General features: G+C 48.1%; 1 protein-coding gene across 1 annotated transcript in view; it reads left to right on the top strand.

The window, feature by feature from the left end:
• The window catches only part of LOC106886871 (alpha-2-macroglobulin-like protein 1), a 28,376-nt gene that overhangs the window by 3,328 nt on the left and 10,945 nt on the right, over positions 1 to 14,103 (top strand). Inside the window, exons 5-18 of the mRNA XM_014940131.1 lie at positions 1,841 to 1,861; positions 2,481 to 2,640; positions 3,093 to 3,177; positions 5,077 to 5,188; positions 6,181 to 6,295; positions 6,735 to 6,844; positions 7,325 to 7,492; positions 7,727 to 7,957; positions 8,583 to 8,646; positions 9,024 to 9,169; positions 9,468 to 9,617; positions 9,859 to 10,011; positions 12,456 to 12,540; positions 13,018 to 13,132. Of these exons, the coding sequence (XP_014795617.1) occupies positions 1,841 to 1,861; positions 2,481 to 2,640; positions 3,093 to 3,177; positions 5,077 to 5,188; positions 6,181 to 6,295; positions 6,735 to 6,844; positions 7,325 to 7,492; positions 7,727 to 7,957; positions 8,583 to 8,646; positions 9,024 to 9,169; positions 9,468 to 9,617; positions 9,859 to 10,011; positions 12,456 to 12,540; positions 13,018 to 13,132 (1,715 nt within the window). The remainder of the gene's footprint in view (positions 1 to 1,840; positions 1,862 to 2,480; positions 2,641 to 3,092; positions 3,178 to 5,076; positions 5,189 to 6,180; positions 6,296 to 6,734; positions 6,845 to 7,324; positions 7,493 to 7,726; positions 7,958 to 8,582; positions 8,647 to 9,023; positions 9,170 to 9,467; positions 9,618 to 9,858; positions 10,012 to 12,455; positions 12,541 to 13,017; positions 13,133 to 14,103) is intronic.

Raw genomic sequence — 14,103 nt, 5'->3', positions numbered from 1 at the left:
CCCCCCCCCCCCCGAAAAAAACCCCACCCAGGCAGGGTTTCTGGGGACATCCTGGGCACAATCACCCGACAAGTTGTGTACAGACTTGGGCAGACCCAAAGCCCCCCCACCAGCAGCTCTGGAAGGCTCGGTTCTTCGTAGCGTGTGTTACACCTAAGTGTGGCAGGAGGGTCTGAAGCCAGCTGTGACACATCTGCAAAATTTTAAGGAGAAGTAATTGATACGGGGTATAATAATTGCACGATTGATATGCATTAACTGATCATAAGCAGAGAAGAATGAGAAAACAGCGTAAGCAAATTACGCTGACTTGCTGCTGGCAGCAGCTCATTCTCCCCACGTCAAGGGAGTGAGAAGTTGCCAGAGACAAGCATATGTGCTAGCCAAGGAAACTGCAAGGCTAGCAGCTTTCCACAGTAAGCAATTATACCTGTGGCCAGCAGCTCTAGCTATTTCCTATTCCTCTGTCCTGAAGCAATTTAAGAAGAGCCACCAGGAACTCGTGCCATGACAGATAAATACTGAAGGGCATACATGAGCAGAGTATGGATCAAAACCCTCTAGACTGAAATAAAGGGAGAGATCATTCCAGCTTCTTTATTGCTGACAATTTCCTCTTTTTTGGGCTATTCATAGGGGCATAGGGTCATGCATTCCTTTCTGCCCCAAAAGGAGAAGTCATATGTCTTATACTAGATAATAAACAACACATTTGCTTCCATGCCTTCAGTTGGTTCCTGAAGATATTTGACAGTAAATATTTGATGCCTACGTGTGAGTATAAGTAAATTAGCATTATAACTGTTAATAAGGCTGTGATGAAGATTTGAAAGAGGGCATGTTTAACCAAAGCCACTGGGAGGCTTGAGTGCACTTGCAGCATTAAAGCTACTATATACAGTTTGTAAATTAGGTGAGTTAGAGAGAACATGGGCGCTGTTCACCACCACCTTTTGTTTTAGCATTGACATTAGATTCAAGTTATGAAAATAGTTAACCTGCCGTTCACCACCACCTTTTGTTTTAGCATTGATTCAAGTTATGAAAATAGTTAACCTGTCCTTTTTCTGTTTGTTTGTTTCAGTGAAAACAGAGCTGCCTATGAAAGCTTAGAATGATGAATAATGAGAATTAAATGTTTGTCTGTTTACAGACCTGTTACTCTCCCAAGCCCTTGCTTCTGCTTCTTTATGCCCCACACTCCTAAATCACATGTCCTTCACTACTACTGCCTCCTGGCTGACAGTTGCAGTGATATAAGAACAAAGAGAGAATTAACAGCCCTAGATGGACTGAAGTATGTCCTTCTTTGTTGACCTGGGAGGTAAGGCTTGGAGATACAAATTACTGCTAAGCTGCAGTTAGCAATAATTTGTATCTCCAAGCCTTACCTCCCAGGCCAGGGATTTTACAGGAAAATGTGGGGTGTATTATGCTTATAGGTGATGCAGTTTTGCTAATTCTTGGGATTTATGTTACAAAACTCATGCCTTTCAATATTTATGAACTTGCAATGATGGTATTTGTGAGTGTCTCTACTTTTCTCCTTTTTTTTACAGTCAGTTCTAGCTTTCACAGTTGTAGCGTGTCTATCAAAGTGCATCTTAAAAAATCAGGTGTCAAAAAGCAAACCCAAGGAATAGCACAGATTTTTATGTAACATATTTTCCTCACGATTTCAAAGCCATTCTCCCGGTTTCAGCAGGATCAAGCTCCTTGTATTGTAATGTTTGGGGCTGGAGGTGTTGTCACAGCACATGGGCTAGGAGGGTAAGACAAGTTTATATGCAGGTTGCTCTGTCATGCTGGTTTCTGACATTGCTGTCTGTTTGCTTTGCAGTACTCCGTGGTGGAAGTCCAGGTGGGTGTTTCAGACTCCTTGGGTGTTATGAGGAAAGGTATACTTCAGTATGGATAATACCTAGGCTGCTGCCTTACTGAGTCAAGTCACTTTCCTTAGGGTCTGTGTGTACACATGCGTGCGCATACTCTACATGCTTCTTGATAACAAGCGTGGACAATCCAAACGGTTCAGCTTCCACCCATTTCAACATCCATGAACACCAGCCAGGCTTTAGCTAACTCTTACAGTTCATCTTTGTGTAAGACTGGAGAGTTTAAATATCAGGAACTTTCGTATCTTCTTTTTTGATGGCAGTATGGAATAGAATAATTTTGGGTGGGTTGGGTGCACCTCTGTTGGTGCTCCAGCACTGAGGTCACTTCAGCACCATCTGGGGAAAAAACCAGTAGGAACTGGTGAAATGGCAGTATGGAATAGAATAATTTTGGGTGGGTTGGGTGCACCTCTGTTGGTGCTCCAGCACTGAGGTCACTTCAGCACCATCTGGGGAAAAAACCAGTGGGAACTGGTGAAAGCCTCTGAAATCTCTGAAATGCCTTTGAGTCCAGTGGGCTCTGGGCAGAGAATCGCAGGTGTTGCTGATGGCTGCCTCTTCTTTCCTTCCCTTGGACTGCAGGACCCAAACCAAAACAGCATTGGCCAGTGGCTGGACGTGAAGCCAAAACAAGGCATTGCAGATCTCTCTTTCCAATTAGCTGATGAACTCTCTCTGGGGACTTACACCATCAGTGTGGCAAACCCAAAGGCATCCAGTACCTTTAAGGTGGAGGAACGAGGTAAGATGGAGTATGGAGAACGAAGAATGGGATGGAAAAAAGTTGTTTGTTTCTATTTGTATAACAATATATAGCCAAACATTGTAAACTCAGATTTACTGCCTGAGAGCTAGGATTAAACACAAACGTATGGAGTGGGCAATATCAGAAATAAACACAAGGGAGATAGTGCTTGAGATTCCTGGGGAAGGTATCTGCTAACAACTAGGCTGGCAGAGTGAGTATACACTGAAGGCTTCTGTGAGACTGTTTGTATGTTGGGGGGATAAAAAGGGGCTTCCTTCTTTGGTTTTCCTGTCTTTAATTAGTCCTCGCTTTTACCTCATTAGCATGTTCCTTCATGAGACTCCAGGCTTACATGAACACACTCTTCCCTTTTGTGATCCCAAGTTCAGGTTGTATGTTGCCTCTGATGGAGTAATTCTGTGTTGTTGTTTTTTTTTTTTTCCCAGTGTTGCAAAAGTTTGATGTTTTCTTCGAGGGACCAGCTCAGATTTACGCTACAGATAAAACTTTACCACTGTGTGTGTGTGGCAGGTAGGGATAATGTTCAGGGGAAAGGAAAGAGCTCATCAAAACTGTGTCTCTCCTTCCATATGTCTCCTATCTCCTGAATCAACGAAGGAGAAGTGACTCAAGAAGGGCCAAACACTGCTGTTCCTGTCAAAGAATCCCAAATAGTGCAAGGGTCAAACTGGTGGGTTCTTCCTTGGGGAAGAGGTACCATGCACCACACGTCCAGCTATAGGGAGAAATGTAGGCAAGTGATACCCTGCTCTGGAAGCCGTGGACGTTCAGCCTTGAAAACCCTTATGTGGGGTAAAATGCCTATCTGGTATGGGAATGAGTTGCTGAGGTAAAGGAGCAGGAGCTGGTGTTTCTTTAGAAGGTTATATTGCTCCTTCTCACTTACATGCTGCTGAATTTTCTACCTTCTTAGAAGCAGCAGGTGGGTTCTTTAGTTACGTAGTCATCAGCAAAAAACTGAGCAGATGAAGGTGTGAAGGAAGGGATGACCTCAGTTGGTATAAGCACAGAGGAGGAAGGATAACGCCCTGGGAAGCACTTTGTAGACAGATAAGGGGGTGAGCTCATTTGTATTTGGGGCTGGGTTGCCCGGAGACTTTTGGTGTATCTTTGCTGCTGGTTGGACACCATTTCTCATTAATTTGGACATTTAAAATTAGACCGTGTGAAGTTCTAGTCGAAAACAGAGCAGCACTCTGCATCCCCAGGATGGGTCAAAGCTGTCTTCCTGATACTGCTGTTGTTGGGAGCATTGCTCCAAAGGGAGAGCCAGAGAGGAGTCAAAGCAGGGAAAGGCAGGGAGGGGAAGCGTCCGCACTGACACGGGCACGCTTATGCTATCCCTTGTAAAAACCACCAGAGCAGGTCTAATGATGGAAACAAGAGTCCAGATCATGAGGTAAGCCCATAGTGAGGCAGACCTGAGGTCACCCTGTAGCTCTATTGCCACCATACCAAGCACTCTCTGCTGCTGTCTGCAGGGATGCAGGTGTCCACTGCTTTCACACCTGAGCTAATGTCTCCACTGGGTGCTGCTCTGTGCCATGTGGACACATCAGCTCAGGTCAGGTCTTGGCCTCTGCCTGCAATTCCAGAAGAGCAAGCACTTAGAAGTGGGACAGCTTCAGAGAGTGTGGGTCCATTCCTGTCTGTGGTTTGTTTCTTGTCTCTGTTGGACACAGACCCCTCTACTCTGCCCTGGTGAGACCCCATCTGGAGCTCTGGGCCCCCCAGTTCAAGAAGGACGGGGAACTGCTGGAGAGGGTACAGCAAGGGCCACAAAGATGAAGAGGGTACAGCAAAAGGCCACAAAGATGATGTCTGGAACATCTCTCCTACAAGGAGAGGCTGAGGGACTTGGGTTTTTTTAGTCTTGAGAAGACAAGACTTAGGGGGGATCTAATCAATGCTTATAAATACTTATAGGGAAATAAATACTTAAGGGGTGGGTGTCAAGAGGGCAGGACAAGTCTTTTATCAGTGGTGCCCAGGGATAGGAGAAGAGGAAATGGTCACAAATTGAATATAAGAAGTTCCACCTAAACATGAGGAGGAACTTCTTTTCTTTGAAGGTGTCAGAGCACTGGAACAGGCTGCCCAGAGAGGTGGTGGAGTCTCCTACTCTGGAGACATTCAAAACCCGTCTGAACACGTTCCTGTGCAACCTGCTCTGGGTGGACCTACTCTGGTGGGGGGGTTGGCCTAGATGATCTCCAGAGGTCCCTTCCAACCCCATGTGAGTCTATGATTCTATGACACAACGACTGTGCTATTGCACTCCCCAGGTACGCAATGTACTCTATTTCCCTTTGTGCCTGCCTGCTGCATTAAGACCTTCATCAGGGAGGCCACCTGTGTGGAGGGATGTGCTCAGCAGAATACCCAGTGCCCCTGGTGCTCTCCCTGCAGGTACAGCTATGGGAAAGCCGTGCAAGGCATCGTGCGGGTGACTTTGTGCCTGAAGGCAAGGAGACGTCCTCAAAATGCCAGCAGGGACATCTGTAGGGAATACAGCGGTCCGGTGAGTAAAATCCTGGAAAAGAGATAGGTTGTGGGGGAGCACCACACGGGACAACGTGTCAAGGGCTGAGTGAACAGAAGAACTGCTGCGTAGGGGAGGTTTGCCAACCTTATATATGTAGACTCATAAATAATTGTTTTTATTCAATTAATGCAATTATTGTTGCCCATTCCAACTGAGAAGCCTTTAGCCCCCAGATTTCTTCTCTGCAACTTCACTTATTAGTGATAGGGAATAGAAAAGAGGAATTTCACAGAAAGATTTAGAGTTCTTCTCTGGAAAGAAGCGTAACTAGCTAGGAACTGATGCTGTATAGGAAATAGCAATTAATAGAGCTTTCTCAGGTGCAAAAATACCTTACTGAGGTGAACTTATCCTGGAGCTGCACAAGGACACTAACATATGGTGCTTAACCCCACAGCCAAATCACACACTGGCTTCTATTCTTTATCTTTTTATATATTTATATATTGCACATTTTTATATTATTTCCCTTGTCTTTCCATTCCTAAAAAAATATTTCATAGGTGGGCTCTTCCCTTGTACATAAGATTGAAAACTTTTCATGCTTAATGATTTGTCGTTATGACTTGTTACAGTAGTTGTAATCTTCCAGCCCTGGAAATGATTCATTACTTTAATTTTTCATTTGATTTCGCAGTTCTCCTATCTAGATCTCTTAAATACTCACATATTTGCTCAGTGATCCAGGTAGTGCCCTCCTCAGTTTTCTACTAAAACTGGAAAGTTGCCAGCATTGTAATTTTGATAAAACTGCGGAGCACAATTTGTTTTATATTTCTACAATATGAGTTACACATACCCATGACTCTAAAATAGAAAATACAGAATTTAAAGTGTGAACCATACCTACCTATATATGAGCGTGCATTATTACTCGTTGCAATCAACAGTTACGACAGAATGACTGATACCTGGTACTCCTTCCCTTCTCCCCGGCTCCAAATAATATCTACCCCTTCCTGTTGCAGACCATGAGCAAAGGGTGCTTCTCTTCTTCTGTAAGCATGTCAGTCTTCAACCCGGCTCCCGGTGAGGAAGACAGCAAGCTCTATGCAGAAGCCTCTCTCCTGGAGACGGGCACAGGTACCCATGGGATCTGCTTACAACCAGGTGCATCAGAGAAGGTGCAAGGGCAAGAGGGACCATTCTAGGGGTCTGAGGGCCAGAGGGGAGACACCTCCTCCTCTCCTCCACCCGGTGCTGGGGCCGTCATAGGACACAGAGAGAGTGGTTCTGCCTGAGGAACGTGCTGTGCCCACGGAGAGCCACCCCGCCGGCGGCACGTGGATGAGGTGTGACTGGGAGCGTGGTCCCTGATGCCACAAAGGGGCTTGGAAACATCTTAACTAAAGAAGTAGTTGCCACAAAAACAGCTGGCAAACCTTGAAGGGTGCTGGTGGTGGGAAGGATTATTGAGACACCCTGATTAGAGGGGCTGGGAATAAGGAAGTGAGATTAAACTGGCGTGCAGTAGTCACCTCCAATACTGATCCTGCTTCCCTTGGACTCTGCATTCCAACAGGGGTGCAGATCAACGCCTCCAGCCAAATCCTCATCTCCAGAACAGTTGCAAGGGCAATGTTTGAGACACCAAATGCTTACTACATCCCTGGAGTACCCTACAGAGGAAAGGTATTTATTTCCTTTGTTGCTTCCCTCCCCATCATTTGCCAAGGAATTTAGTGTCTAGCAAATTTTGCTGACCCAAAGCATTTTCTGTTCCTCAGACAGGGCACTTTACCTTGCAGTGTGTCCATTACTTGCCCGTGCAGCTCCAGTTTATGCATTTCAGATTCCCTTCAGCTTCTCCTGAGAGCAATGACTGATGTCTCAGGAGGGATGCTGGGATGCAAGGATGTCTCAGCTGCTGGCTAGGAGATGAACTTGTCATGCTTTAGCCACACACACTTTTTGGAGAGAACAGGTTTTAATCACTCCCAGCTTAGCTGTAGGGATGAGGGAGTTTTTTAGGTCTATCTGCTCAGGGCTAGATTGAAGCTTACGGCCACCTCCACAGGAGGCTCTAAATTTGTCAGAGGGAGGAAGGTTTGGGGTACAGCACTGCAAGAGGCATCTGATTTCAGCTTTTCTGCCTCACCCTGTTGTCACCAGATTAAGCTTCAGGATCACTATGGAAATGGTATGAAAAACAGAAAAGTTTATCTTGTGATAAGGTTCATGAGACGTCGGTTCATCAAAACATACATCACAGATGGCAGTGGAATAGCATCATTCAACCTGGACACAACTTCCTGGAACAGCTCATCAGTCTCTTTGGAGGTAAATCCCACCTCTGCATACAGGGAAGAGAGAATCCCTGAGCTCTGCCAGTGCTCCCCACTCCTGCCCTGCAGCCCCCCTGCCAGCTCAGTCCTGGACTCCCCACGTGGCTCTGCCTGTGCAGAGGCATGAGGAAGGCACCAAGCAACCTTTCCCAAACCAAGCTGATGACATCCTAACAAAGCACTGAAGCATAAAACTATCGATTTCTGTGTGTCTCTGGTCCCCTCTCAGGGAAGGTTCACACTGGAGGATCTCATGGATACCCCTTGGAAAACGGACTTCAGTTACACCAATGCTTATCATCACCTGCAGCCCTTCCATGTCACAACCAAGAGCTTCCTGGACATACACCCACTCACAGGAACGCTGCCCTGTGGGCTGAAACAGAACGTCCAGGTGACCTTCACGCTCAGCCGGGATGACCTGGGAGAAGACACCAGCCGCATAGGATTTGCATATTATGTGAGTAAGGGTAGGAGAGAACCGGGGTGGAAAGGCTGCACTGATTGGGTCAGACCCCAGTGAAAGGCTGAGGGTGTAGCTTAGATCATCCCCGGAGAGATGAGAGGAAAAACTTGTTCTTGGAGAACTAAGTGAACACTACGCTCAGTAGAGCTCAACCTGGCCAGAGTGTGATCCTGGTACTGGGGAGGAGGCTTCTCTCTTTGCACCCCATTGCCCCCTTAGCTTCTGCCAAGGCTGCAAAGGGAGGTGTCTTGTACAGAGTCTGCTGTCAAACTCTTCACCTTCTAAAAGTGAATGGGGAATCACTTTTTCACTCTGGCTATCAAACAGCTGCTCAGTGGAAATGGCTTTTGGTCTGGCCTGGAGACCTGCCTACTAGAGGGGAAATACCTTAGATGTTTTACCTCCAGTGAATCCAATACCCGTCCATCATCCTAACTGAGAAGACCAGAATCTCACATGTTAAAGCTTTGCCTCCCACATTGTGATGTCTACAAATCTGCTGGGCCCAAGGTCTGGGGTTGGATTGGACCCTCAGCTTATTTCTGAGATTGCTTAGGGGAGCAAGATGCACAAGGGTGGCAAACAGCAGTCTGGTCATCCCATGTCTCTCCTCCTTCAGGTCACTGGGAAGGCTGGAATTGTTGTCAGGGGCCAGAGGAATGTCCAGGTCGGGAAGCTGAACAGTAAGTCTGTGGTGGCTGGACAATGGGAAACAGTTGGGGTTCTGGGTCAGACAGTGAGTGTCTCTAGTGTTCCTCCCAAACTCCCTGAGTCTATAGGTCCTGGGCAGTCAGTGGACGGGACAGAATGAGGCTGGGGAAGAAATTGTGTCAGCTAGGAGAGACTGAAAAGACAGAACGAGAGAAACAATGAGGGGAAGAGAGAGACTGTGAGGATCTGTGGGAAGATGGAGCACATGGGGTCCAAGCAAGGAGGGAGGGGGCAGACAAAGCAGCAGGAGGAATTGGTTTCACATGGTGAGATTATAAGGAAAAAGAAGGAGCCCAAAAGGAGATCTTGGTGAGGCTGTGATGAAAACACTTTGCCTTTATTTCCTCAGTGCTGAAGGGCTCCTTCTCCATCCCTTTGACCTTCACTGCTGACTTCACCCCATCACCTTCCTTAGTGGTGTACGCCATCTTCCCCAATGGAGGGGTGACAGCTGACAGCATCCAGTTTGATGTTGCCTTGTGCTTCGAAAACCAGGTGAGGCTCACTCCCATGGCTGGGGGAGAGCTTACAAGCAGGATTCAGCAGACCTGGGGAAAGGAGACCCTCAGATCCTTCGAGGGGAGAACTGGGGAGGGGAGAGGAGAGGAAGGGGACGTCTGTCGCACAGTGCCCAGGGACCAGGAGAGCTTCAGCAGTGACTTCTGTTCATATCAGTGTCTGAGCAGAAAGACTCCAGTTGGTCTCCCTCTTCCTTTCTGTGGCACCTGTCTATTAGCCTCTTTACCTCTCTTTCTCTCTTTTTCATATTTCTTTTCCTGGTGTGTCACTCAAGGTCAAGGTAAGATTCCCATCAAAAGAAGTCCACCTCGGGCCCACGGTGCAGCTCCAACTGCAGGCAGCCCCTGGCTCCCTGTGTGCAGTACAGGCAGTGGATGAAAACATGTTCCTCGCAAGACCGGAGAGCGAACTGACAAGCGAAATGGTGAGTGTCTGTGCAACTAGGCAAAAAAACAGGAGTGATGGATGAGCCAGGAGAGGCAGGCAGGGTCTGTGGCAAGGGGAGCTGGAGGCTAATGGATGAGGACACCTTTCTGTGGAGGAGAAAGCAGGGTCTGCCTATGAAGATGGGCAGGAACAGGTATATGTGCTATGGGAGGATGGAGTGAAGCATCCAGAAATATCTGCTCCTTGCCCAATTCTTCCCTGCCTGTGAGTTTCCCTAGGTCTATGATTTGTTCCCTGCTGCCTACCGACATGGATATCCTGCCCAAGTAGAAGAACATTCAGATCACTGTGTTCAGCCCCAGTCCACATCACCTCTGCTACGAGGGAAGCCACAGAATTCCTTTCAGCCTGACATCTTCAGCCTGTTCCGGGTAATCACCTCTGACTTTTTCCAGAGCTGTTGAAATTGTGAAAATTTGAGATATTTTTCTCCCTAGGCAGTCTGAGAAGACTTGCCTTCTCCAGAGAACTCTCTATGCCAATCTAGCTGTGCTGTCTCAAGAGACATACAATGCCATTATCACAGAATCACAGAATCGTCATGGTTGGAAGAGACATTTGAGATCATCGAGTCCAACCACAAAAAACAAAACAAAACTAAACAAACCAACAACACACACAATACCCCACCACATCACACTCACCCACAAACCAATAATTTTGGGCACTAGAGCATGCCCTGAAGAGCCATGTCTATACGTTTCTTAAATCCCTCCAGGGTATGGTGACTCCACCACCTCCCTGGGCAGGCCGTTCCAGTGCCTGACCACCCTCTCAGTAAAGTATTTCTTCCTAAGATCTAATCTAAACCTCCCCTGCCCCAACTTCAGACCCTTTCCTCTGCTCCTGTCATTATTCCCTTGGGAGAAGAGGCCAACAGCCACCTTTCTACACCCTCCTTTCAGGGAGTTGTAGAGGGCAATGAGGTCTCCCCTCCGCCTCCTCTTCTCCAAACTCAACATGTCCAGTTCCCTCAGCCTCTCCTCCTAGGACTTGTTCTCCAGACCCCTCACCAGCTTGGTGGCTCTTCTCTGGACACGCTCCAGCAGCTCAATGTCCTTCCTGTAGTGAGTATGAACAGCTGTATTCCCCTCCACAGATGCAGAAAAGAAGATGATGATATCCTGGACCAGCAGAACCCAGCTTTTTTGGGCTTGCAAATGAGGTCCTGGGCCCTTTGCTGTGTGCTGTTTGTCTACAGTATTAAAGAAAAGAGAGACAAGGAGTGATTCCAGGCATTAGACCACAGATCATTGATGTCGCTTAGCTGTTAACCTCCTCCTGGGACTGATTTGGACTGTTTCCAAGCAGGTCTCTCAGTGTCTTTAAGACAGATCTACTCCAGAAAGGATAAGCTTTAAGCTGTGTGGACACAAGACAGGCAGTGCCATTTGGTCTTGGTCCTGGGGATCAGACCCTGTCCTCTTTTATTTAGCAACAGAGACACATCCTAGGAGGCTCTTTCACAGCACAGGGACATCTCCTGTGTTTGTGGACAGGCCGGTGTGGCAGCCCCAGGAGCTGAACGGGGCGATGTGCTCCCTGACACCTGTATGTGACCTGAGAGGGCAAATTTCATCCAGCTATTCCCTCGAGTGTGAGTGAGGGCAGGGGGCAGAACACGGTGGTAACGGTTTTAAATTGGAAGAGGGGAGGTTTAGATTAGATACCAGAAAGAAATTCTTTGCTGTGAGGGTGGTGAGACACTGGAACAGGTTGCCCAGGGAAGTTGTGGCTGCCCCATCCCTGGAGGGGTTCAAGGCCAGGCTGGATGGGGCTTTGAGCAACCTGGTCTGGTGGGAGGTGTCCCTGCCCAGGGCAGGGGGGTTGGAACTTGATGATCTTTAAGGTCCCTTCCAACTCTAAGTATTCTATGGTTCTATGACACTGACACCTCTCTTCTGTGTCCTTGCTACGGGAATGCATTGAGAGGAGCAAGACATCCCAGTGTTCATGAGCCAGCAATGTGCCCTTGTGGCCAAGAAGGTCAATGGCATCCTGGGGTGCATCAAGAAGAGTGCAACCAGCAGATTCAGAGAGGTCATCCTGCCCCTCTGCTCTGCCCTGGGGAGGCCCCATCTGGAGCACTGGGACCAGTTCTGGGCTCCCCAATTCAAGAAGGACAGGGAACTGCTGGAGAGGGTACAGCAAAGGGCCACAAAGATGATGAGGGGCCTGGAGCATCTCCCTTATGAGGAGAGGCTGAGGGACTTAGGTCTTTTTAGCCTGGAGAAGAGAAGGCTGAGGGGGGATCTGATCAATGCTCATCGATACTTAAAGGGTGGGTGTCAAGGGGATGGGACTGGTCTTTTTTCAGTGGTGCCCAGTGATAGGACAAGAGGAAATGGGCACAAACTTGAATATTAGAAGTTCCACCTCAACATGAGGAGGAACTTTTTTACTTTGAGGGTGGCAGAGCCCTGGAAGAGGCTGCCCAGGGAGGTGGTGGAGTCTCCTTCTCTGGAGAAGTTCCAAACCCACCTGGACACATTCCTGTGCAACCTGCTCTGGGTGGACCTGCTTTGGTAGTGGTGTTGGACTGGGTGATCTCTAGAGGTCTCTTCCAATCCCATGTGATTCTGTGATTTTGTGATTCTGTGACAGGTGATTGTTTAGGGACCTCCTGAGAAAGAAGGGGCTGGAGAGGCTGTGCCATGCCTCCCTCAGCACTGTGTCTGCTTGGGCCAGTGCTGCTCTGGGAGACCTGGGAACAGGGCTGTCACGATGGTTTCAGGGTCATTTTGAAGAGCAGAGGCTGCTTTTCCCCATTCACAGAGCTTTCCAGCTTCACCTGCCCTCTTTCTTTCCCTAACAGAACATGGGGCTGAAAATCTTTTCAAACCTTGTAATCAAGAAGCCGTCTCAGTGCTTTCGTCGGGCAGACAGGAGGCAGACCATGGGTGAGCTGCACTTTCAGCCTATCTGCCACATGAGGTCACCCAGGTGGAAGAACCCTCTGATCTCTGGGCTTTGCTGGTGGTAGATATTGGCTCTCTAAGGAGCAACAGGTGCTGCTGCCACAACCTAGCTGCCTGGTCCACCAGCCTCAGCAGAAATGATCCAGTCCCTGTAAAAAGGGCTCTGAAGAATGTCGCTACCTGCATGTTCCCTGATGTTAAAGGATGGTATTCCCTTTCCTGGCACAGGCAAACACAAATGTGGGCCAGGATCTGGCCAATGCAAGCTGATTCTCCTGTTACCACTCTCTTTCCCTTTCCTATTTTCCCTCTCCTGGCAAGTCAACCCATTCCCTTTTGTTTTCCTCTTCCTGTGTATCGGTTACTGTTTGCTTTGCCTCTTGCCCCAGTACTAGGCTGTCTACCAGTGGTGGGGTTCACCTCTCCCACACTGGTAGGACTCATTATTCTTTCTTTCAGGGCGTCCTTCTACAGAAGACCGAAGAATCCCTAAGGAAAAACCTCAATTTACAACCCACGGAAGACTTCTCCACTATTTCCCTGAAACTTGGATCTGGAATCTGTTCTCTGTTGGGTAAGTGATGCCAGACTTCACAAACAGACAGGATGATCCCTTTGTTACTAAGTCTTGACTAACTTGCATTTGAGCAGAAGTCCAGTCAGAGGTGTAAGGAGAGGTCTGCATGTGAATTTTGTGGCTCTTCCCTGCATTTGTAGCGCATCAACCTGAAGGACTAGTAGAGTTTGAGGTACAGAACTGAGGTCTACGCAGATCTAGACAAGAGCAATACCCTTCAAGAACAAACCACCAACTATCTTCTCTTCAAACGTTGGGGTGCACTCTACTAACTTCTCAATTTGGTGGGTGCACCGGCTAAACTCGTAGCCCTTGTTGCCACAGTGCTTATATTAAGACTGGTGAATCAGCACTCAGGAGGATGTGATGCTGCCGCTTTCCAGGACATCATAGAATCATAGAATGGTCAGAGTTAGAAGGGACCTTAAAGATCATCTAGTTCCAGCCCCCCTGCCCTGGGCAGGGACACCTCCCACCAGACCAGGTGGCTCCAAGCCCCATCCAGCCTGGCCTTGAACCCCTCCAGGGATGGGGCAGCCACAGCTTCTCTGGGCACCCTGTTCCAGTGTCTCACCACCCTCACAGCCAAGAATTTCTTCCTGGTATCTAATCTAAATCTCTCCTCTTCCCATTTAAAACCGTTACCCCTTGTCCTGTCACTACCTTTCCTGTCAAAGAGTCCCTCCCCAGGTCTCCTGTAGCTCCCTTCAGATATGTTCAGATATCATGCCTCTGACTGACATCACGCTGTTGACGGAGTGTACAGAGCTGGAATGCTGGGGCAGTGTCTTGCCCAGGAGAAGGGCATAGCACCATTACTGATTCCATTTAAGCAGGGATTATGGCTTTAGGGAATAAACTGCTGAGACCTGTCTTGCTGTAACCACCAGAGCAGAAGTCGTTGGTGATAGAGCTGGTTGATAGAGTCTGAGGACCTGCATAGCCTGCCTCACTCAGGGCCATGAGTC

The sequence above is a fragment of the Calidris pugnax genome, unplaced genomic scaffold (genome assembly GCF_001431845.1).
Source record: "Calidris pugnax isolate Ruff unplaced genomic scaffold, ASM143184v1 scaffold36, whole genome shotgun sequence".
In the NCBI taxonomy this organism is placed as follows: domain Eukaryota; kingdom Metazoa; phylum Chordata; class Aves; order Charadriiformes; family Scolopacidae; genus Calidris; species Calidris pugnax.
This window is presented reverse-complemented; position numbering and strand designations above follow the sequence as displayed.